At 40.5% G+C, this 25,661-nt stretch overlaps 1 protein-coding gene across 1 annotated transcript in view; it reads left to right on the forward strand.

Annotated features, from left to right (window-relative positions):
* FAM102B (family with sequence similarity 102 member B) overlaps window positions 1-25,661 on the forward strand; it is a 65,403-nt gene that overhangs the window by 16,434 nt on the left and 23,308 nt on the right. Inside the window, exons 2-3 of the mRNA XM_040999348.1 lie at window positions 8,059-8,179; window positions 15,181-15,210. Coding sequence (XP_040855282.1) covers window positions 8,059-8,179; window positions 15,181-15,210 — 151 coding nt within the window. The remainder of the gene's footprint in view (window positions 1-8,058; window positions 8,180-15,180; window positions 15,211-25,661) is intronic.

The following is a 25,661-nucleotide window of genomic DNA, read 5'->3' on the forward strand; positions in this document are numbered from 1 at the left end:
ATAGAAGCCAGTTGTATACAAACTATAATTGAAATGTTAATGAAGTAGTCACAGGATGTGGTTAAGAACTCACATTGTCTAACATGTCAGTCACTCAATACAATGCTAATTAACCCCATAATGTTGGAAACTGTTATTGATGTTATGTTATGGCTTTTAGTTGGTTGGAATGATATTCTGCCAGCTGTGTCTTCAGACCAGAGTTGGTCTCCCCAAGAAACTGTTGAATTCAGCTGGGCAATAAGATACTGGACTCTATGCATGGCACATGCTTGCAATGAAAGAAACAAGATTGGATTTGAACTGTAATACTGCAATAAGGTGGAGCAATCCACCATGGGGGGAGGGAGAGGAGAGGGGATGGGGGAACATCAGAGCCTATGAAACGTTGTTATAAAATGAAATGCAATTTAAAAAAAGAAAATTAATTCAAGAGCTGTTTTTGCTAAGGTAACTACTTGCTAGAGCTGCCACATGTCTACTGGCACTACATTGCCTTAAAAGAAATGCCACTGCAGCATTCAGAATAATTAAGAAGCCATTTTAAGTGTGTATTGTGGGGTGAATGTTTGGTGCAGCAGTTAAGATAGCCCCTGGGATGCCCACACCCTGTATGTGAGTTCAAGTCTTGGTTCCACCCCCAATTCTAACTTCCTGTTGTTCCCAAGCCCTGGGAAGTAGCAGGTGATGGCTCAAGAACTTAGATCACTGCCACGTGAGTGGAAGGCCCTGCTGGAGTTCCAGGCTCCTGGCTTCAACCTGGCTCAAGCCTGGCTCTATTGTCTCTTTGCCTTTCAAGCAAAATTAAAACAAGTAATAAATGTAAAACAATTTAAACTATATTGATTGCAAGATTTCCAACTCAGCTACCCTACTCCCTCTGGGAGGACTGATGTCATACAGGCAAAATAAACAATGTGATGCATAAACACAAAGTTTATTTATGCTGATTGTGGTCCATATCAGCAGGAAATACCATAGCAGTCCTGTGCTGCTGAAGAAATATCCCAGCAAGAAGGCTCAATGTAATCTTTGTATATACAGTCTTCTGTGCAAACTCATCCTTTTGCTGCTGCGTGGACACCTTCCAGTCTCATCCTCAGATAGTCCTTCCAAGTGGAACTAGCTAGTCTTGGTGTGCCTTTGAGTAGAATTCACTCAATCTGGATGAATTTGTGTGGCATTGTTATATCATTATTGGAAGAATGACCAAGATAGCTAGAGCCAAAATTTCACAGTAGCTTGTAATACTTAGGTACTCTTTTGTCTTAAATAACAGGGTCATTGGCTCATTTTACTTCTGATCTCAAGAATGTAAATATCCCATGATATTTCCCTTTATCTTATTGGGATTTGCATGTACTTTTGATTGTACGAAGTATTATCATTGTAGCAGAAAAACAGTTTTTCCGTTTGGTTAATCGTGCTTGGAGGGGCTACCATTTTGGCTGCCACCTGTCATGCTGGCATCCCATGCTGGCATCCTGTCCCAGCTACTGCACTTCAAATCCAGCTCTGTGCTGATGGCTCAGGTGTCTGGACTCCAGTTTCCCATGTGGAAACCTGGGTGAAGCTCACATCAGTAGCAGTGTTCTTGGGATCAAGTCCTATGTCCACATCCTGTCTAGCTTTCCACTGATTTGCCTGGAGGCAGCAGATGATAATAAAAGTATCTGAGCTTCTGCTGCACCCTCACCCGGGCCTGGGTAGGTTCCTGGCTCCTGCTGTCAGCATGGTCCAGCCCTGGCTGTTGTAGCCAAAGGGGAAGTAAACCAGGGATACATGAGTTCTTTCTCTGACTGTTTCCCTCTCTCTGTCAGTGCGACTTTTAAACAAATAAATAGGTCTTTAAAAAAAAAATAGAGGAGTACTTTTATAATATGCAGCAAAATTTCATTAAACTTCTATTTCCCTTGCTCTCAGTATCTTCTGTTTTCAGGCAGTTATACTAGATGTGAGTGTGCAAGATCTCAGGAATTTATAGGAACAAGACAACCATTTCACCCGGGGATTTAGAAACCACTTTGGAGTGAAGTCTTGAATTATGTAATTTTGTAGTTCACGCAGTACTTTGTGTATGTATACTATTATATATATATATATATATACACACATTCTGTTTAATTTTTTTTAGGTTCTAATTTCAAAAATTATTTTTGTTTTATTGGAAAGGCAGATTTACACAGAGAAGGAAAGGCAGAGAGAAAGAGCTTCCATCCACTGGTTCACTTCCCAAATGGCCACAGTGGCCAAAGCTGAGCCGATCTTAAAGCCAGGAGCTGGGAGCTTCTTCTTGGTCTTCTATATGGGTAGAGGGGTTCATGATCTCAAGCGATCCTCTGCTATTTTCCCAGACCACAAGCAGGAAATTAGATGGAAAGTAGAACAGCCAGGATATGAGATCCTGATGTTTACAAGGGAAGGATTGGCCAATTGACCCATTGCTTCAGGCCTAACAGTTTTTGTTTTTGTTTTTAATTTAGGAGAGCTACAGAGAGGGAGAGAAAAGTGACGGGTCCTCCATCTACTGGTTTACCCCCTGAATGCCTGCAACAGCCAAGGCTAGGTCACTCTAGAGCCAGAAACCAGATGGGTGGCAGAAACCCAAGTAATTTAACCATTACCTACTGCTCCCCAGAGTTTTCATTATACGAAATTGGATTGTGAGCAGAGCAGAGACTCAAACCAAGGTGTTCCAGGATAGGATGCAAATGTCCTAAGCGACATCTTAATCTTTGTATCGTAGTACCTGCCTCAGTTTTATTTCTAATTGCCAAATAATTGCACGTATCTATAGAATTTGTTCCAAAAGATGTATGCATAGTACAATTATAAAATCAGAATAACCAGCATACACATCCTCTCAAATGTTTATTTCTTTGTGTTGAAAACACAGTTCTTTTTGGAGACGAGCATACAACATCTCTTGGGATCCTGTATCCTGTATCAGGATGTCTGGGTTTGTGTTCTAGCTCTGCAAGGCCCAGATTGAGTTCTGGGTTCCTGGCTTGAGCCTGGCCTAATTCCACTTGGTGCTGGCTTTTGGGGAGTGATTCAGTTGTTAACAGCTGTCTCTCTTTCTCTCTGTATCTTTAAAATAATATTACAAAATATCTTAGCTGTTTCAAAGAATTCATTAATTATATATTGGTTCTGTGCTGTGCCGTAGAGCACCACAAGTTATTCCTATCTGTAGCTGTGTAATTTTGAACCTATTGCCAATGTCTCCCCTGTTCCTAGATAGGTCTTCCCACTGAAGCACCCTGTTTTTATTCTCTATTCCCATGTGTAAGTAAGGCTACAGGTATTTGTGTCTCTGTGCCTGGCTTATTTCACTTGCTGTATTGCCGTCTAGATCATCTGTGTTGTTGCAAATGGCAGCTTCTGTTTTTGTGGGTATACACCATGTTTCGTTAGGCCCATCATCTGTTGTTGGAACTTGGGCTGTGCTGTGAGAACAGTTCTCAACAGTGGACATTTGCAGACACATCTTCCTGCATTATAGCTCATTTTTGTCATTTTCTGTCATGATGAAAGAAGCACCTGTTTTTGTGGCCAGACCAGTCCTTGCCCCCCTTTCCCTCCTACTCACACCTTAGTCTGGACCCTTTCCTGTCTGGCATTTTCTGGGACAGATTTCCTCTGGCACCTCTCAGATCTTCAGTTTCCCGCCCTCCACCCCACTTTTCATTTTTTTTTTTTCCTGTCAGCACTAAAGCATGCTTGAGTCTTGGGTGTTAAAATGAAACCCTCCATTTACCCAACATGCCCCTCTAACTGCCACCCAGTATTCTCTAGTTAATTACTAAAACCCTGAACGGGTAGTCTGGGTTCTATATTTCCATTTCCCATTGTAATTCAGCTTCCATCCCACCTTTCCACCAACACTACACTTGCTGGTATTATCCCTGATTTCTTTGTTGCTAAATCCAATAGATTCTTGGCAGTCTTTATCTTATCTGGCCTCTGCCATGTTTGATATTGTTGAACAATTCTTAAGTCTGTCCCCTTGGTTTCCATAACATCGCTTTTCCCTCTGTTGACATTTTAGTCTCTTGCCAACCCCCTTTCTTCTCTGATACTCTTGAGTGTTAGTGTGTCCTGGAGTTCCAAACCCCACTCTCTTCCCTTCCTCCTCCACTAACTTCCCAGGAATGACTTTATCCACTCCTAAGCCTTCCCTGATTACATGCATGTCCTTATGCTTCCTTCACAGTCTAGGTCTGTGTCTGCTTACTGCACATTTCTAAATTAACGATTCTTAGGATCCTCAGCCTCAAAATTGGGCTTTCATTTTCCTCACATCTTAACACCTTAGCAAAATGAATGAATGAATAAGTAAAATAGTCTCCTTGTGCTCAGCTTTTCTCAGTGAATTAGTATCCATCCATTTATTCCAGCAAGAAATATCTCCAGAGAGATTCATTATCCTTAGTGTTATAACTAGAAAGCCACAACTTTGTAGATCTAATTAATTTATTCTCAGAGTCTTGAGAAAACGTTATATGAAAGGCAGAGTTACAGAGAGCCATCATCCATCCACTTGTTCGCTTCACAAATGACGATAACAGCCAGAGCTGGGCCAATCCGAAGCTAGGAGCCAGGAGCTTCTCCCAGGTCTCCCAGCAAGGTACAGGGGCCCAAGGAATTGAATAATCTTCTGCTTTCCCAGGCGTTAATCAGGAAGCTGGATGGGAAGTGGGGGCAGCTGGGACACAAACCGGCACCCAGGTGGGGTTCCAACACATGCAAAGTGAGAACTTTTAGCTACTGAAATAACAACTTTGAGATAATTGGAAATCAGGCGCTGTTCTGAACACTGAGAGTAATACTTTATTTTTCCCCAAAATCGCATAAGAGGTAGGTGCTGTGACCATGTTCCTCCATTCTCACCACAGAGGAGGAAATGAAAATACAGAGAGGTTGAGGAGAGAAAGATGACCATTAGTAGGTGCTAAGCAGGCTTTGAACCCAAAAGGACAGTACTGCAGTACTGTCTGACAAATAGCTTATGTACCTCATAATAGGTTTCTTTCACTATTTTTAAAAAGTTAAAAATGCTTTGAATTACCAACACATGATGTAGTTTTAAATATGTGCCTTGAGTATACAAATGTGTTTTCTTCTGAGAATAAATCACAAAAAATGGAGTCATAATTTCTATTTCTATTTTAAAAAGCGATCTAGATTTTCTTTGACTCTTTCGAAGCATAAACAGTGGCCATAGCAACATCATCGCCTTGTGAGCTCTCTGCTTATTTTATGTCACATTCCGCAGCTTTATCCTTTTGTCTTAAAAATACTTGGCTTTCTACAATATCAACACAAATCATATTCTGTTGCTGTTTCTTAAAAGTGCTTGAGCAACTGGATAAAATTCATAGGAAATTAATGACTCATATATCGGAAAGCATTTACTAATGTGACTTTTGTCCCAGTTGCCAAGTAGTCTGAGTTTGTTTCCATGGTAACTCATAAGTATAGCAAAACTGTCATAAATTAACTCACTTTTTTCATGTTTAGTTTGCACAGTTTTCTCACAGGTGTATGTGTGTGTGTGTGTGTATGCACCTTAGAGTAACACAAAAAATTCTGAATTAATTGCTTTAAGCACATAAACACAGAAAGGAGCTAGAGAGTAGATGCATCGGCTTCACTGTCCTGTCCTCTCTCCTCCTAGTGTTTGAACTTGTAGCCCTTTGGGGGTAGAGAACAAGAGATGGATGGTGCTGTCCATAAAGCCTGGCTTCCTGGGCCAGGAAGGAGGGTGGAGTTGGTATAGAATGATATTCTGACTTCTGAGAGTGCTTTTTGGTTCCACGTATGTTCTTGTATGGTAGATGTCATTTCCATGTAGTTATTTTATCTCTCTCGGAATTATTTTCACCCTCCAGCACAGACTATTTCGTTGAAGTCTATTGCTGTATTCATCCTAGCCTCTGCCTTTGCTGTGAGGTCTCCTGAGGCATTAGCAGTTGAGGAGGAGCTTTGTATCTGCAGAGGGTGGTTGTCACCTCAGGTTTCTGTGGTAGGTTGAACTGGTAGAAATTTTTCATTGGGAATTACCAACATCCATCTCATCAGATCTTTTCTTTGAAACTGTCTGGATTCCCCCAGAGAACATTGTACTCACATGTTCATAAACATAATGCTGATTGTAGGAGAGGAAAAGGAGGCTGAAGACACAGCCTTCATCTTGCACTCCTCCCGTTGTTATGCCTTCGAGCTGTTGTTTTTAACCTGTGCCCTCAAATTGCACAGTCAGAAGTCCCTGTTTTCCTTGTCAGGATATTTCCTCAGTCCTCTGAACGAGTCGAGTCGTAGGGAAGAGCTGATTGCTATCAAGTTAATGGAGCAGTTTCCAGTCAGTCCCCCTGCATTTGTCCCCACTTTATTCTATTTCAAGAGCAATTTAGGATTGCTCCTCCCAGCTTTCAGCATTGCCAGTCTAAGATGTGGATTTCTTCAATAGGCTAAATCACTTTCCATTTTTCTGGTTCTGACCTCTTTTCTGTCTACTCTCTGGTTCTGTCTAATGAGATAATGACTTTTGTTTTCTTAATGTAATGAATTTTGGTCGGAGGCGGGGGACAGAGAACATTACATGTGATCAAACCTTGTCACCTTTAACTAGAATTTCTCATGTGATTTTATAAGAAACATAAAATAGCAATTTTTGAAGTGTTATTTTGGCTTTCTGATGGTATGTCAGGCGCTCTGGTGACAGAAACAGTCAGTGCCTTGAGGCTCAGAATATATCTCAAGTACATCTGCATTACATGGGTTTTCAGAGAGTTCCCGAAGCTGTGACTTACGTCTTCAGCAAATCTCCAGACCAGAAGATGTTGGCAGGGAAGCATCTATAAAAATAATCCTGATTTTTTTGCTTGCTTATTGTCGCATTAGCTTTTGTAATTTAAAAAAAAAAAACTTACTTTTGAGTATATGTAAGCACATACTTGACTTTTAAATAATGTATGTTAAGATTTATTTAACTTCCCTCCTTGGACTTCCTTTTGCTTCTCTATAAAGGGAGGAAGATGCCGGCTACATCCTTGGGCGGGGCTGAGATTAAGAAGCACATGGAAAACTCTCAATAAATGGTAGTTTCTGATACCATTATCACTGACGTAAAATTACAGTAGCTCACCTAACAGTAAATATTTGTTTATACTTAAATAAGTATTTGTATTTCTGTTCCTTGTGCTAACAATGACCATGCGTGTGCAAGGTTAGGAATTGTGTCCCTTTCTTCCTATTTTAAAATATATGTAAGATAGATGTACATTATGTACATCTATGTGCATTATGTATTGTGTGCGTTATGTACATTGTATATTGAGCAAGGCCTCAACTACATAAATAGTGGAATATCAGTTTTATTGGTTGAATTCATAAATTTAATTGGTTTTTCAAATTTGTATCCACCTAGTGCATGATTAATGTGAGGAGTGACTCAAACATCAGTCCCAAAGATTGATAAGACCCAGCACCGTTTTAAATACACCTGCTTCCGTTAGGTTTCAGTTTCCTTAAGGTTTGCTTTTGTAAGTTTAGCTTTCTTTAGACAAAAATTTTCTTCTCTGCCAATCTGCTGTAACCTTCTAACCTGTTCTCCATCAATCCGCTGTAACCTCATGGACTCTACCTGACGGCCCTATCCACCAGTCCCTCACAGCCCATATCCCTGGTATCAACCCTCCAGTCCCTCCCAGCCCCATATTGTCAGTACCCACCCCCTTGCCAGAAAAGCATACTCCAGCATACATGCTCTCTGTGCCCTCTCTTCCCACTGCCACCTTCCTCTGTACCGAATAAAGACCTCCCATGTGACTCGTGGCATCTAGCATTTTGGGTTTGTGGTGAAAATTCCTAACAGTTAAAACCTTCCAGAGATTTTTCAGATCACAGATGTTAGGAATTTGTTTGTTTCCTTTTCTTAATTACATATGCCAGCTTTTAATGCCATTTTTACATTTTAAGTTACTGGAAATGTATGTTTGCTTTTAACCTATGATTTGTTATATGTAATTAATTGACTCTTTTTCTCCTCTTTAGGGAAGTGGTACAAGCAAACTGTGTTCGCTGGCGAAAGAAATTCTCATTTATGTGCAAAATGAGTGCAAGTGCCACCACAGGCATCCTAGATCCTTGTGTCTACAGAGTGTCTGTGAGGAAGGTAGGAAAATAGCTTATGACTTCTCTTCCAGAAATCACCACTTTATTTAGTTCTGTTTTATCTTTATTTTTAGAACTGTTATATAAAATTTAACTTCACACTTACAACAAAAATTAAAATAATAATGGCAGATATGCTAAAAAATAGAAATTAAAATATTATTCAAGGGGCCTAGCGCAATGGCTCAGTGGCTAAATCCTCACCTTGCATGTGCCAGGATCCTGTGAGATACCAGTTTATGTCCTGGATGCTCTACTTCCCATCCAGCCTCCTGCTTGTGGCCTGGGAAAACAGTAGAAGATGGTCCTAAGCCTTGGGACCAGCAGCTGCATGGGAGACCTGGAAGAAGCTCCTGGCTCCTGGCTTTGGACCAGCTCAGCTCTGGCCGTTATGGCACCTTAGGCAGTGAACCAGCATATGGAATATCTTTCTGTATATATACATCTCCTTTTCCCTGTGAATATGCCTTTCCAAGAAAAATAAATAAATCTTTAAATATATATTAATGCAAATATGTATATATATGTTTTTATATATGTATGTGTTACTCAAGGAACTTCCTCTCACTATCACTGAACTTAAACATATTAACATCATTTGTATCTGTTTGGGGACTCTATGACTGTATCCTTTCATGAATTAAATTTCTACTTTTGGTTAGACACAGTTCTGAATCCATGTATATTATGTCTAATAACAACCCTAACATTAGGTGCTACTTAAAAAACAACAACAACAACAAAAACACAAATAAATAGTCACGTTGGGACTCAAATACAAATCTTTAGATTGCAAGTCCTTGCTTTTTTTTTTTAAAGATTTATTTTATTTTTATTGGAAAGTCAGATATATAGAGAGGAAGAGAGACAGAGAGGAAGATCTTCCATCCACTGATTCACTCCCGAAGTGGCTGCAACAGTCCAAGCTGCACTTATCCAAAGCCAGGAGCCAGAAGCCTCTTCTAGGTCTCCCATGCAGGTGCACGGTCCCAAGGTTTTGGGCCATCCTTGACTGCTTTCTCAGACCACAAGCAGGGAGCTGGATGGGAAGTGGAGCTGCCAGGATTAGAACCGGTGCCCGTATGGGATCCCAGCACATTCAAGGTGAGGACTTTAGCCACTAGGCTACCTTGCTGTGCCCAAAGTATGCTGTTTTCCTTCCTCTCTACCTTGGCTGTTGCTGCTTCCCTTGAAACCATTGCTAAATGGAATTTTAATCATCATTTTGAAAGTCATTCTTTATATTTCAAAAATAATAATAATAAAATGTATTACTGGTTCAGAGGAAAGCATAACTGCAAAATAAAGTAAAAAATCTCCTTTTGATCATAACAAACAAGAACTAGTAGTTCTATTCAAGATGAAATGTATTCATTTGAAATAAACCAATTTCTCAAATTAAATGGCTTTGTATATTATTGGTTAGGGCATATATGATAACTGCTAAAACAGAGACCCAAATGGACAATGACTGAAGCAATATACATGTTAATGTCTCTCTAGAGTAACAGCAAAATGATCCAGGACTGTTGAATAGTCCTTCTTCTGCGATGGATATGGTAGCCATTATTCAAGAGACCTGCTCCAGTCTTACTATCTCCCAACCATTCAGACTGGAGAAATAGCCACATAAGAGCAAATGCATTCTTTTTTATGAGTCAAAAACGGTATATGACAGTTTTGCACGTATGTCATTAGTTAGAACTTAGCCACATGGCCACACCACGCTGGAAAGAACATAGTGAATGCCATCTTTGCTGGACGACTAATAGGTTCTAACATTAAAGAAAGAAAAAATGAGTATTGGTGAACCAATAGTGGTTTCTACTGTGCTTGACTAAAGAAGAATGTGCACTGATCTTACCCTGTCTCATCCTTTCTAAAGCACATTAAACATGAGAAGCCATTTTTTAATATAAATTAGCAAGCTCAACTATATATTTTCAGCCTCAACATATATATATCTATTTTTTTTTCTAAGCAAAATCATGTGCTTAGGGAAAATACCCACAAGTAATACCAAAATAACACCGAAAGACTAATTTCCGCAGTATAAAAAGAACGTCTTCAAAGAAATCAATACAAACATGAAAACCCTTTTAAAAAATAGGCAAGGTCTGTTTTCTGTGCTCTGTTCTCTGCCACTCTCTTTTGGACACACTGGCACACAGCAGGACTTCCAATTCCTGTGCTAGGAGAACCTTGCCATGCCTGGCATGGAGGCGTTGGACCAGGCCAAGGGAAAAAAGCAAGGAGCCTAGACGGTGATAAATCCTGTTTGAGAAAAGGCCTAAAAACTTTGGAATTGGACAGGACGTCCAGACCAAGAGGGACCTCATCCATTTTGTCAGATGATCCTGTTGCTTCTCACTGCAGAGGGCCTGCTTGCACAAGTGGATGAAGGTGACCCAGTTTATCCTGGTCCTGGATCGCCAGACAGCTACTGAGCTGCTGAAACTGACTTACAGATACAGGCCAGAGATGAAACAAGAGCAGATGCAGAGGCTTGTTGCCCCTGACCAAGAAGAAGGCTGCTAGCCAAAGGGACTGCCCCTCAGGAGACTGCCTTTCCTCTTAGCAGTCATCAGCACTGTCACTGCTTTGGTGGAGAATAGAAAGGCTCAGCTAATGATTGTAGTTGATGGGGATTCTGCCAGTTCGGTTTTCTTTTTGCTCACCCTGTATCAAAAGATGGGGGTCCCTTAATCGCAGCATCAGGTGAGACGCCAGGTCTACAGGAAAACCTTCAGCACACTCACCTTGATGTAAGTAAACTTGGAAGACAGAGGACCCTAGCTGGCTGGTGGAAGCGATCAGGACCAACTACAACAACAACATATGGATTCACCACCACTGGGGAGGCAAAAGTCTGGATCCCAATTCTATGGTCCTTATTGCCAAGCTAGAAAAAGCCAAGGCTAAAGAACTTGCCACAAAGCTGGAGTAAATGTGATTGAGTCCTTGTACATAATAAATTTTTTACTCTGAAAAAAAATAAAAGAAAGAAGAAAATAGACAAGGAACACAGAATATTACACAAAAAAGAAAGTATAAGTAGGGTCTGGCATAGTGGCCTAGCAGCTAATCATCGGTCTGTAGCACTGGCATTCCATATGGGCACTGGTTCAAGTCCCAGCTGCTCCACTTCCAATTCCTTGTTCCTTGATAATGGCCTGGGAAAGTAGTGGAGGATAGACCAAGTCCCTGGGGCCTTGCACCCACATGGGAGACCCCAAGGAAGCTGCTGGCACTTAGCTTCAGACCAGTCCAGCTCTGGCTTTTGAACCATGTGGGGAGTAAATCAGCATATGGACAATTTCGCTCTGTCTGTCCCCTTCCTCCCTGCCCCCCATAACTCTTACTTTCAAAGAAAATATGTAAGTCATTTTTTAACAAAAGCAGAAATAGCTTTTAAGCATATAAAAATAATCTCATGAATATGCATTAAAATTACAGAAGATAGCAATTTCTTTTACCTGTAAGTTTGACAAAGATCAAATGGTTTGATGTAATATTCTGTTACCAAGGACACAGGGAAATAGTCAACCAGTCAGTAAATATGTGAGTGCCTATGGTGTAAAATGCCAGACACCGGTCAGGCGTTGGGAGGACAGAAGGTAGCTGGAATGAGTTTCTGCGCTTAAGGACTTAAGGGTCTGGTTGAAGGTACTCGAGAGAAATATGCACTTCTCCTAGCTTCCAGTAGCCTCAGGCATCCTTTGACTTGCAGTTATACCACTCCAGTTACACAGCTGTCTTCTCTTTTTGAACTGTCGCATCATCTTCCCTCTGTTCACCTTTGTCTCTGTCCAGATTTCGCCTTTTCATAAGGACACCAATTGTGTTTGATTAGAATCTTATTTAACCTCTAAAGACCTATACACTGGAGGTTAGGACTTCAGCGTATAATTTGAGGGGAAGGAAGATACAATTCAATCCATAAGAAGCCTGAAGAGCGTAATAAAATCTGGATTTTTATTCTTCTGTGATTGAAGGACTAACTTATTGTGTACCACCCTCCTCTCTAAGAATAGTTTAAAAAGATAGACAAACTATCAGGAAAGCTACTTGAATGCAGAAGCCACCAAGGTCTTAAGGACCTGAGGGACCTAGAATCCATAAAGGTGCGCATAAAGAGATGAGCCTGGTATTTGGAATTGCTTTTTTCCTCAAAACAATCGTTGGCTTGTGAGGAATGGCTGAGTGGCAGTGAAGCTAAATTGAAATTACTGAATTAAAGATACAAATGTGGACCACCAAGGAAACGGGGTGTTGGCAGCAAATAGCACACACTTTTACTAGACACTCCATAGGAGTGTCTAGGAGGAATGTGGTTCATGTACAGCAACATATACCTAAACTGAACTCTAGCTTCCTGTCAGCTCAGTCACTTCTTGAGTGAGACTTACCTGCCTCAACCTCACTACCTGCCAGATACAAATAAATATATATCTTCTCTGTCAGAAACATCACTGTGAACCTCAAGTTTTGGCTCCAGTTTTCACACACAATTCCTACGAGACATGACTGCATGATCAAAAATCAAAAAGGAAAATAGATGATAAATCCAGACTCATGGAACAGATTTTAGAAAGATCAAAGATAAATTTTCACAATAACCCAGTTAGATTAATGAGCTGGAGGAAAATTTCATCAAAGAACTGGAATCTGAAGGAAAAAAAAATAAATTCTAGAACTGAAAAAAATACATTTCCTGAAATTTAAAATGGCAAGTGGGTGAAAAACCTTAACACATGAATTTACTAACAGGCTTACCACAACTGAAAGAACTTTGATAATTTGAAAAAAACAGATGGGAGAAAATACTAAGATTAAATCATGGAGAAAAAGAATGGAATGTACAGAAAAGAAGCGTAAGATATGTGGAAACACAGTATGAAGATCTAACTATGTAATTGGGGACCACAGAAGGAGAAAAGAGATTGTGGCTGAGATTCTTTCAAGGATGAAGTTCAAAAGTACTGTGATGTTTAAATGACCAATGACCAGCCCGACTACAGCATGGGAAACACAAAAAGTAGAAGCTGTTGGTGATGAGAGTGGACATCCCAGATCCAGTCAGGTTTTGAAAGCCTTGGTAAAGAGTTCATGTGTTATTCTAAGTATAAATGAGAGTCCATTGTACAAAGAACTGTGGAGGCCAACCACTTGCATGGTTAAAGTTTGGGAGGAGAAATTCTTAAGTTTTGGCATGGAATTCTAACACACAAAAGGGCATTGTTTTGGACATCCAATGCCCTGAGGAGTCTGTTTCTGTAGAGAGAGCAAAATGAGTAATTAGAGTTCAACTAGCATTCGTGTCTCCAGATGTTGAATAAAGGAGTAGACCCAGCAAAGGAGGGAAATGAGCAAGATGAGCAGCTTGCTAGGTAGGAATAAAACCAGGCAGTTGTGGCCCCAAAAGGTTAGAGAATGAAGTAATATCTTCCTTTTCTTAAAGCCAAAGGCTGTCTCCTTCCTACTGACTTCTCTGCAGCATTTGACAGAAAGAAGTGGAACAGCCAAAAGACCGTACTCTGTCCATGTGTTATGGTGCCACACAGGCTTAGGATTAGCCAGCTATGTTACCGTACTGGCTAAATTCACTATTCCTTTTTTAAGATTTACTTTTTTTATTGGAAAGTCAGATTTACAGAGAAAAGGAGAGACATCCAATGGTTCACTCCCCAGGTGGCTGCAACAGCGGAGCTGAGCCAATCTGAAGCCAGGAGCTAGGAGCTTCTTCCAGGTCTCCCACGTGGTTGCAAGGTCCCAAGTCTTTGGGCCGTCCTCCACTGGTTTCCTAGGCCACACGCAGGGAATTGGATGGGAATGAAGTTACCAGGACACAAACCAGCACCCATATGGGATCCTGGCATGTGCAAGGCAAGGACTTTAGCCACTAGGCTACCTCGCTGGGCCCATAAATTCACTATTCTAAAGATGGAAGTTGTAAGTAAAACACCTATCTGATTATGGGAAAAAGACAACTCCAGGCGTATTTTTAAAAGTGAGAAGAGTGAGTAGGGGGTTGGGATGCAGGACATTAAGCCATGGTTTGGGATGCCCACATCCCGTATCTGAGTACTTGGGATCAAGTCATGCCTCCATTTCCCATCATGTTCCTGCTAATTTGCCTGGAAGCAGCAAGTATGACGCAAGCACCTGACCGTCACTCCAGTGGAGAACTGAGTGGACTCCTGGCTTCCAGTGTCAGCAAGATCCAATCCTGGCTGTTGCAGCCATTTGGAGGAAAACCAGTAGATGGAAGATCTGTCTCTGTGTCTGCCTCTCTTGCCCTGCCTTTCAAATGAACAAAATAAATAAATAGACGTTTTTGCAAAGTTGGTGCAGGGAAGGAAATTTGACTCTAATAATAACACCAAACACACACTGAATGCCTGTGCTGAGCATTCTGAATGTTTTGTGCTTTGTTGTCTGTGAAGTTCTAAATCCAGAACTGGCCAACTAGTGCAAAGTTGTGCAAAATTTAAATTCAACATTAAAGTCATCTGTTACTATTTTTTCACTGTTGCCAGTCTTGTGCGCAATGAATAAGAGAGTTTATACTATACTCCTTGAGTGCTTGTATATGCGTAAAATATCTTGGGTATGATTGGTAAGAACTGATAAATGGGAGATGTTTCAGCTGTTGCCAAAACCCTTCTGTAGTGTGTTAGTGCACTTTACCAAGCAAGGAAGAAATCTGGTGACTCAGGTCATTGTAATAATCCCAAGATACTTTTTAGTGATTTCTTCTTCAGCAAATAAATAAGGTATTAGCTTGTCTTCTCATTGCTTCTGTTAGATTTAAATTACACATCACAAGAATTTCTGGTTATTTGGAGGCTATTGGGAAGTCCAAAGAGAGGGATTTAGGATCATCAGAATTTTACTGGCTTTGAAACTTGCCACTGTGTTCATGTCAGCTTTAGAATTAGTTGATACATTTAATTTTAAACCTTTAAATGATGTCCTTACACCGTTTTCTTTCTTTGGCAGGAATTAAAAGGTGGAAAAGCATATGCAAAGGTAAGTGGCCTGATTCTTTTGGAACTTGTTGTATCACTGACTGTTACTTATAGACTTAAAAATAGAATAATTTACACTTCTAGTTGTTGTTAAATCTTTTAAATACAACAGCGTGAAATCTGAACAGTTTGAATTCAGTAAATGATAGGTATAGTCACAGTAACCCTAAAGAACCTGAGCTCTGGTTTACATCACTTGGCAGGCACTGATCGTTTAAACAGTCCCTCTTGGGGAGAATCCCAGTCTGCCTCTCCCTGATCTAGAAGGACCCTTCTGTGCTCTTAGTACTGTGTTATCTTTTGCTACTTTTACTGGCTATGTGAACTTACTAATAAATATCCTCACCTTTGCAGAGAAGGATTTCATAAGAGTACAGAAAGAGCATTCTTGACCTGAAAAGCAAAAATCCAAAATGTCCAAAATCTATGTATGTTAAAAAGCATATAGCCCATTGTGTCCAGGCAGTGTCTCATGCAGTTAGCAGCCAAGCCCAACCCTGCTTTGCATTTTCTTTTTTAAGCCTTGACTTGTTTGTTTTACTTTTTAATATAAACAGAACAGATTTCATGTATGATACAGTTCTAAAAAGATAACTGTTTTTACCTCTGTCAGTCCCTCTCCTTCCTTTCTTTTTTTAAAAAAAAATTAATTCTTACAAGGACAAATTTTTAATCCACTCCATAAACATAGGCTTAATTCACCACTAACCATAATATTCAACAAGTGGAAAGTAGGAAGACCACAGTTCCACAGGAATATGAACAAGGGCTAAAATTGATAATCTTATCACAAGATGTCCAAGTCATTCCTATACAATTTATGCTATTCTACATTAACTGCCACATACCAGAGAAGATATATGGCATTTGTCTGAGACTAGACTATTTCACTAAGCATAATGGTTTGCAGTTGGAAGCATAATGGTTTTATTGGAAAATACAGAATTTCATCCTTATCACTGATTAGTATTCCATGGTGTACAAAATTTTTTTTATTCAGTTTTTTGTTGGTGGGCATCTGAGTTGATCCCATATCTTAGATATTGGGATTTGAACCACCGTAAATGTGGGAGTACAGATAATTATCTCATATGCTGATTTTAATTCATTTGGATATTCCCAGGAGTGGGATGGTTGGGTCATATGGTAGATCTATTTTCAGATCTCTGAGAAATCTCCATGCTGTCTTCCATAGCGATTACACTAATTTTCATTCTCACCAACAAAGGATGAGGCTATCTATTATTTTCTTTTTTTTTATATCTATTATTTTCTGATTCTTGTATGTTAGTTATTCTAACTGTGGTGAAGTAAAACCTCACTGTGGTTTTCATTTGCATTTCCCTGTTGGTTAGTGAACCTGATTATTTCTTTATGGCTGTTGGCCATTTGTATTCCCTCTTTTGAAAATTGCCTATCCATGTCCTTTGCCTATTGCCTATCTGAGCTGTTTTGTTGTTGAGTTTCTTGAGTTCATTAGATCCTGATTGTTATCCTTTATCGCTTGCACGGTTTGCAAATGTTTTCTCCACTCTGTTGGTTGCCTCATCAATTTGTTGAATATTTCTTTGGCAGTGCAGAAGCTTCTTTGCTTAATGTAATCCCACTTATTCATTTTTGCTTTTATTAGCTGTGCTTCTTTTCCAATAACTCTTTTCTGACGCCAGTGTCTTGCAGAGTATCCCTAGTGTTTTCCTCTAGTAACTGGATGGTATCAGGTCGTAAATTTAAATCATTGCTCCACTATGAGCTGATTGTTGAATACGGTGTAAGGTAGAGGTCTTGTTTCATACTTCTGCATGCATAGATCCAATTTTCCCAACAACATTTGTTGAAGAAACCTTTTTCTAAGGACTGATTTTTGCCTTGTCAAAGATTAGTTATAGAGGCAGGTTATTTCTGGGCTTTCTATTCTTTTTCTATAATGTATACATGTCTATTTTTATGCCAGTATCAGGCTATTTTGATTATAACTGTCCTGTAGTATGTCTTGAAATGTGATACTGTGATGCCTCCAGCATTGCTTTTGTTATGTAACATTGCCGTAACAGAGTCTGACGCAGTGGCCTAGCAGGTGGATCCTCGACTTGCATCTGCCAGGATCCTGTGTGGGCACCAGTTCATGTCCTGGTGGCTATACTTACCGTCGCTCCCTGCTTGTGGCCTGGGGTTGGGGGCAAGGCAGTGGAGGATGACCCAGGGACTTGGGAGACCGTGGGAGAGGCTGCTGGCTCCGGAGAGACTCATCTCCAGCCCTTGGGCCACTTGGATCTTTCTGTATCTTCTTCTGTCTGTGTGTCTGCCTTTCTAATTTAAAAAATATATATGTATGTCTTTTTTTTTAATTGTTGGACCTGGCACAGTAGCCTAGAGGCTAACATCCTCGCCTTACATGCTCCAGGGTCCCAAATGGGTTCCTGTCCCAACGGCCCTACTTCCCATCCAGTTTCCTGCTTGTGGCCTGGGAAAGCAGTCAAGCCCAGCCCAAAGCCTTGGGATCCTGCACCTGCATGGGAGACCCAGAAGAAGTTCCTGACTCCCAATCGGTTCAGCTCTGGCCATTGCGGCCACTTGGGGAGTGAATCATTGGATGGAAGATCTTTGTCTCTCCTCCTCTGTGTATATCTGACTTTCCGATAAAAAAACAAACATGACCCATGCTATAGCCTAGTGGCTGGGGTCCTCACCTTGAGTTCGTCAGGATCCAATGTGGGTGCCAATTCTAATACCAGCAGCCCTACTTCCCATTCAGCTCCCTTCTTGTGGCTTGGGAAAGGAGTTGAGGATGGTCCAAAGCCTTGGGACCCTGCACCTGCTTGGGAGACCTAGAAGAAGCTCCGGGCTCCTGGCTTCAGATCAGCTCAGCTCCAGCCATTGCAACCACTTGAGGAGTCAATCAATGGACAATTTTTCTGTCTCTCCTCCTCTCTGTATATCTGACTTTCCAATAAACATAAAATAAGTCTTGAAAAAAATTTTTAAATTGTTTTAGCAAACCAAGACTCATCATTTTTTCTAGATCTGAAAATGTCCTTGAAATGTTGATTGGGATTGCATTAAGTTTGTAAATTGCTCCAGGTAGTAAGAATATTTGATTTTATAAATTCTACTAATCCACAGACATGGTCAATTTTTCTACTTTCTTGTGTTCTCTTTCTGTATTTTGTAATTTTCATTGTAAAGATCTTTTATATCCTTGGTTAAATTGAATGTGGAAAATTTCAATAATTTCTTGCCTTCTGAGAACAGATGAGATCAGGCACATTCAGGCTGTTATGGCTGTGGACCAGTATCCAAAACTTTTTGAGTGCTGAGAGTATACCATAAACAGAAAATTCTCATTATGGGTTTCATTCAAATTACAGGCGTAAAAAGGGGGCACTTGGCCTTCCAGTTAATATGCTGGTTGGAATGCCCACAGTCCCTATTGGCATGCCTGCATTTAGTTCATAGACTCAGCCCCTGATGCCATCTTCCTCCTGGTGTGGACCCCAGGGAGAAAAGTTGGGGCAAGCAGCAGGCGTGGCTTGTATAGTTGACTGTTTGGGAGAGCTGGGTGGAGTTCCTTGCTCACAGCTTCAGACCAGCCCAGTCCCAGTCATTGCTTGCATTCGCAGGAGAATCTGGCAGGCGGAACATGCAATGTACATGCACATGCTCACTTGCTCTCTTCCTCTTAACCTTACCCTTCCCTCCCTCCATTTTGTCTTTCCTGTCATTTTCATTCTCTCTCAACCTCTCAAATATGTTTCTTTCTTTCTTTCTTCTCTTTTCTTTCTTAATTAATTAGTTAATTAATTAATTAAAATAGGGAGCCAGCATTGTGGCCCTGAGGGTTAACTCTGAAATTCGTTATGAGCATCAGTTGTAGTCCTAGCAGCTCCATTTCTCATCCAGCTCCCTGTTCATGTGCCAGGGAAAAGAGCAAAAAAATGGCCTCAGTGCTTGGACCCCTCTCACCAGTGTAGAAGACCAGGATGGGGTTCCAGACTCCTAGTTCCAGCTTGGCTGAAACCCGGCTGTTGTAGACATTTGAGAGGTCATCTTATGAACAGAAGAACTCTTTCTCTCTTTGTCTCATTGCTTTTCAAGTACAATAAAAAATAAGTAAATAAAAAAAGTTTGTTTAAAACCACAATTACACAACGCTGTGTACTCAGCACCCTTTTAGCCTTCTTCAGCTATAGTATAACTTTTCACTGCTGCCCAGATGCCTCCATGCAGGTATTCAGAGAAAAGAGTAACAAAATGGCACATGTACAGGCTGGCAGTGGCAGATGCCCCCTTGTGCCTTGCCTGAGACCCAGGCCTACATGCTTTATTCACTGTGTTTTGTTTTTTGCTTATTCTCTGTTCTGTGATCCAAACATATTGCTGAAAATATCAAAAGGACCTGTTGATATCCCTACGTGTAAAAAAAACACTGGTTAAAAAAGAGAGAAAGAGTTTATCTGTAGCACAAATCAAGCTGTTGGGGAAACTGTACAGTGACGTAACAGTGACGCATCTTGTGGCAGAAAGCCATTCCTCTACTTGCAGCGTCAGAAAGGTTCAAATCCTAACTGCTCCATTCCAGTCTAAGTCCCTACTAAAGGCCTGAGAAAGCAGCCGGGGAGGGTGGGGGGGCCTGCACCCATGTGGGAGATGAGGAAGCAGCTCCTGGCTCCTGCCTTCAAATCAGCTCAGCTCTTGTTACTGCAGCCATTTGGAGAGTGAACCAGGGAATGAAAGATTTTTTTCTTCCTCTCCCTCCCCTCTGCTTTCCCTCTCCTTTCCCTCTCCTTCCCCTCCTCTTCTCCTTCTATGTAACTCTGCCTTTCCAATAAAAATAGATAAATCTTTTTTAAAAAGAAGAATGAAACATCTTATAGAAGAGTATCGTGTGGAAATCACTACCATGTATGATCAAAAGAAACAGGAAAAACTGCTGATGAAGTTTTATGCTGAAGTTGATGAGTAGGAGTAGATTTAAAAAAAAACTATAAAGCTAAAAATTAAGATCTTGATCATTATTAAAAAATGGATTTGTCAGCGTTATAATGAATACCTACTTGACAATATGCTGATCATGAAACAGACACAGATCTGTCACTGTAGTGAAGGGAGTGTGTATGTTCAACAGGCAGGTTACAGAATGTTATAAAGGACAAGGCATGACGTTTCAAAGGCTATTGGTGCTAAGTGTGTCCTGGTAGTGGAGCAGCAGAAAGGTTCATTGAGCAATTTGCTGAGATCATCACTGATGAAAATCTGACACCAGGACAAGTCCGTAATGTTGATGAAGCACTTTTTTGTCTTATTGCCCCCAGAAAAACACTGACTAACAGCTGATGTCACAACCTCTACAGGAATTCAGAATACAAAGAACTAAGTAACCATGCTGGGGTGTGCAAATGCAGCAGGCTTAAGTGTAAACTTGCTGCCATAGGCAAAAGTTTGCTTCCTCTCTTTAAAAGAATGAATTTCTTACTAATGCATGATTGTGGTTTTTAAAGAGAATGGATCCTTAGGAATGCCCTTTCTGCTAGGTTTCACGAGCGTTTTGTATCAGTGTCTTGTGTTCATTGCAGGGAAGCTAAACTGGATGATCCTGTAAGATTTAGTTATACCTTCACAACTGTTCTGCTCATCTTCCAACTGAAATTGTCATCAAAAATAATATTAAGGGCAAATATTGACACAATATTAAGATTGCTCTTGGGATACCAACAGCTTATTGAGGACTGTCTGATCTGGAGTCCTGGCTCTGCTTCCAACTCCAGCTTCCCACTGATGCATAACCTGTAGCTGGGTCCCTGATACCCATGTGGGAAACATGGATTGGGCTCCAGGCTGTCACTTCAGTCCTAGCCCATCCCTAGCTGTTGTAGTTATCTGGAGAGTAAACTGGTAGATGGGAGATTCATTTTCTCTCTCCACTTTTCAAATTAAATAAATTTTAAAATAGGGATGACTCCTATTTCCAACACTTAAATATATATAGACACTTTCTAGGATAGCATACTAGAAATATTAAACAGAAATGTAGATGTGGAAGGCTTTTAAAGGGAGCTTAGCGTTAAGGATGCCATATATTCTGGTGTCAGTCCTTGTAACTAATGACACAGTTGCGCGTGCCTAGTACAACCTCTGGCCTGCAGTTATGTACAGTGATGGTGATGAACAGGGTAATGGTTTTGAAGGATTCTCTGTGACAAGTGAGAATAAAATGATGCCTGACCTCCTTACATACAGAAAATATGCATCTTCATAGTCTGTTAGTAAGCTAAAACAAGTGGCTATCATAGGTTTTAGCACTGATACACTGGTAATTAGTCTGTACTGTTCATTATTAGCCAATGATGAAGTAGCCTAAATGGTTCTGAATCAAGGTATTGTTGAAGCTGATGATAATAGCAGAACAAATGCCTATAGGCAATATAGTGAAAGTGGTGGCAGGCTTTTTGAAGAACTGGAGCTACATGCATTTGCGGAGCCAGAAATTATGTCGGTTGATAAATTCAGACTCCCTCCAGCAGGGTGAGTCATCCCTAGGGAACGCACTTTCCAGTCCCTCAGCTGTTCCGATGTTTCTTCTCACATACAGAAAAGTAAATATTCATACAATGCATAATAACTGGTTAATCAAAACACAGCATCGTAGGTGGGTACTGAAAGCCTACTTGTTGCTGGGGATGCTGCTGTGCTACTCAATTACCCTGAATAAATTATTATTTTCTCTATATTAATGGGATATCGTATTTTCACTCTTAAATATTTATTCATAAAGAAAGATAAGGGAATGATTTCTGGGGCCCAGTGTTAAACTACCATCTATGAAAGCAGCATCCCATTATCCCATTTGTGCCATTGTAAGTCCTGGTTATTCCACTTCTGATCCAGCTGCATTCTGAAGTGCCCAGGAAAGAGCAGAATGTAGCCCAAGTACTCTCTTGTCATTCACGTGGGAGTTAGCAGATGCAAGATCCCATCTCTCCCCCGCTGTCTCTCTCCCTGTCTGTTTGTCTCTATCAGTCTCTGTCTATTGCTCTCTGTCTTGCTCTTTCTCTGTAACTCTACCTTTCAAATAAATCAATATTTTAAAAAGTGATTGTTTATCAGTAGAAGTAAGCTCAAGGTCAGGAATGATAGTGATTTGAAACAACCACTGATGGTCCATATGATTGCCTGAGATACAGACTCCTTCACTTTCTGGTGGCTCAATGCGCATAAATCTTGCTTCATATGCAAAATTATTTCAAATTTATTAAATAACCCTCAGGTCATGAATATAAGGTATACAAGAAACTAATTTCTTTTTTAGATTTGGATCCAGCCCCTAATATAACTATGTGTGTGCAAATATTCCAAAATACCAAAACATCTCTAGTCTTAAGCATTTTGATAAGGGATATTCAGCCTGTGCTACCGGAAACCCGTATACTCCTATTTCCAGTTTCTGTGAATTGTGTCTCCATCAGTCAGGTCACCTGAGCTGAGAGCCTGGACGTTAGACAGTAATTTTAACCCCTAGATCTGCCTATCTCCCTTAAATCTAGTTGATTGCTGTGTCAGGATGTTCTTGGTCGCAAGTTACAAAAAGTTTTCCTCAAACAGGTTTTTCTTTAGTCTCACAAAATAAGTGAATGTAAGATAGAACTGCTACGAGATTAGTAACTCACTGAATAGTTAATCCTTTCGGGGGCAACATGGCTAAAAGAACCTTCCATACTGCCTCTCCCTGCATAATGGTGGGAAAAAAAAAACTGAAAGTCAGCCAGTATGCCAACTGATCTTGCTTCTCCTGCAGCTAAACCTAGACAAAGAGACAAGCTGTGGCCTCTGTCGCTGGAATTCCTGCATGAAAGCAGTGGTTCAAGGTACCTGAGCCTGTAACACCTCACCGCTTTTACAGTGAAGTCAGCCTTTGGAATTGAAAGACCTGTAGAAGCTTTACCATTTGAGATATTTGCCCATAATTAATGAACTAATGTATAGAACAAAACAACCACCACAGAAGAATCTATATACTTCTCTTTTACTATTCTTCCATTCTTTGTGATAACTTTGTCCTTGACTTGCTCCCCTTGTTAACAACAAGGTTCTCACTTTTAAGTTTTCCTCAATATGTTCACATATGACAAACCCTAGCTGCCTCTCCATGCTCCATATATTACTTTTTCAAAACATTTAGTGAGAAAAAAAACCTTTGCCTACTCCTACCCTAGTTGTGGACAATCAGAATGGCTTGCCGTGATTAGCACAGACAGAACACAATTTTTAAAGTATGAGTTGGAGATTGGGCTGCCTTCCTTGAACACCTTGAAAGGACAAAGGAGACTAGACAGCTGGATTAAGTCAGGGCTTTGCTAACAAGGAACAGCAGAAGATTGAATGTTCAGCAGATGAGGGTCTGCTTTGGGTGACAAATTCTCATAAAAATTTCTTAAAACTATGCCTCTCTCCCTTCCCCAGGGCCTCTAGTTCATGCCTTCATTATTTCTTATGGACAGCTGTAGTCTTCTATTTAGAATCTTTTCTCATCTTCTCCTGTCCTCTGTATTACTACCAAAGTAACCTTTCAGAAATTAAGATATGACCATATTATCTTCCTGCTTTTCATTCTCCAGAAGCAATTCATTGCCTTTAAAGGAAAATGAAAATCTCATAGCCTAGCATTCAAGACCCACTTTGGTTTGTAGGTCAGCTCTGCTATGTCATCTGCTGTGTCCCTTGCTCGCTCTCTGGCTCTCATCCTTACACTACAGGCCCACTGCCTGCATCAACTTCCTGAAGTAACTCGTGCTATTTTGGCCTCTTTGCCTTGTGACTTGTTTTCCCTGCCATGCATATATTTCTGCCTCCTCTTGTCCCATCAGCTCATGTATCATTAATCTCAGGTTAGTTATTTCTGAGAGCTGAGCTTTTCTCTTAGATCGATGACTTTTCTGTTATAGCAATTATCACACTGTATCATAGGGATTTTTTTTCTGTCTTTCTTTATTAAACCTTGAGAGTAAGAATGGATCTTCATTTTCAGTGCCTAAGATCACCTGGAATCTAGGTGCTGAAGATTATTTTTTGAATTAATAAGTGCCACAGATACAGCCAGTATGTATGTATACATGACATTTTTCTGAGTCAGTTATGTCAGTAAATGCCAATGACAGATTCATAAGGAACATAAGGTACCTCACTGGGAATCTAAACAAAACCTTGAAGGAAAACCAATGTCTTGTTCTCACCTTTCTCCTTGTTTAGAACAGTGCCTGGTGCATTCAGGACCCACCTTGACCCTTGAAAGAGGTGATAAGCCAGAGTATCTGTGTGGAAATCGAGATGTTAATTGTAGCTTGAGGTTGTGTGTGTCTGCCTTACCTGAATTTGAGGCTTCAACTACTCCTAAGTTCTTATTCTTCGTACCTTTTTGCACCAGTTAAGAGCTATTAGAATCTTGCTTCGGTCTGTAGTTAAAATCCTCATCTTTGATGCCATTATTTGTTTTTTTTTTTTCTCCCCAACAACTGATTTTATGTAAATGAAAAGCAGCTAGTCAGAGAGAGACAAACCTTCATCTGCTGGTTCACTCTCAAGAGCCAGGGACTCTGGCAGGCCAAACCAGGAGCCTGGAACTCCATCCTGGTCTCCCATGTGGACAGCAGGAATCTGGACACTTGAGCCCTCTTGTATTGAGCCCAGGTGTATTAGCAAGGAGCTAGATGGGAAGTGGAGCAGCTAGGACTCAAAGCAGCACCTTTAAAGGATGCTGACATCTCAAGTGGCAGCTTGATTCACTGTTCTACACACCCAGCCCCTTTAATGTCATTTATTTATGTCTACTATGTGTTTTAAACTTTAAATCAAGCAACCTAAAAATCACAGAAGTGTTAAAATGTGTAATATTTTTATTATATATTCACAGAGATGTACTTAATTAATCTCACACTCTTCATTTGTTATTGTCATCAATAAAAAACTATGTATTCTTACTTATGTGGAGTAGACTTAGTTCATCCCCAAAATATGTTGTAATGAGGTTGATTTGTTGTGCCACTTGGAAATGGGAAACAATTGAGAACATTAAAGTAAACATTGAAACATCAAAGGAAAATGGTAGGGTAACTTTTGGTAGCTACAGAAAATGAGAACCAAATAGTAATGTGGATAGTAATGTGGAGGAATAGGTTTGAGCTGAACTGCTGGGTAACTGCAGAAGGGGTTGGTATGGGAAAGGGCTGTGAGAAAGGGAGAAAGTGGGTTGTATAAAGGGAGATTCAGCTCAAGGATGATCAGCAAGGCAAACGTGTGGAAGGCAGTGCTGGCAAAGAGGCTTGTAGTAAATAAAGTATGTGAGTCACTTAGATCATTCTGGTTCTTACACGAAGAGTGGGAACTCAAGAACCTGAAACTCCCTGAAGTTCTCTGCAGTTCCAGATGGTTAGTTCAACATAGAACATGAACTGGAATAGACAG

This window comes from Ochotona curzoniae, unplaced genomic scaffold, assembly GCF_017591425.1.
Source record: "Ochotona curzoniae isolate NIBS_2020 unplaced genomic scaffold, NIBS_Ocur_1.0 scaffold_1037, whole genome shotgun sequence".
Lineage (NCBI taxonomy): Eukaryota > Metazoa > Chordata > Mammalia > Lagomorpha > Ochotonidae > Ochotona > Ochotona curzoniae.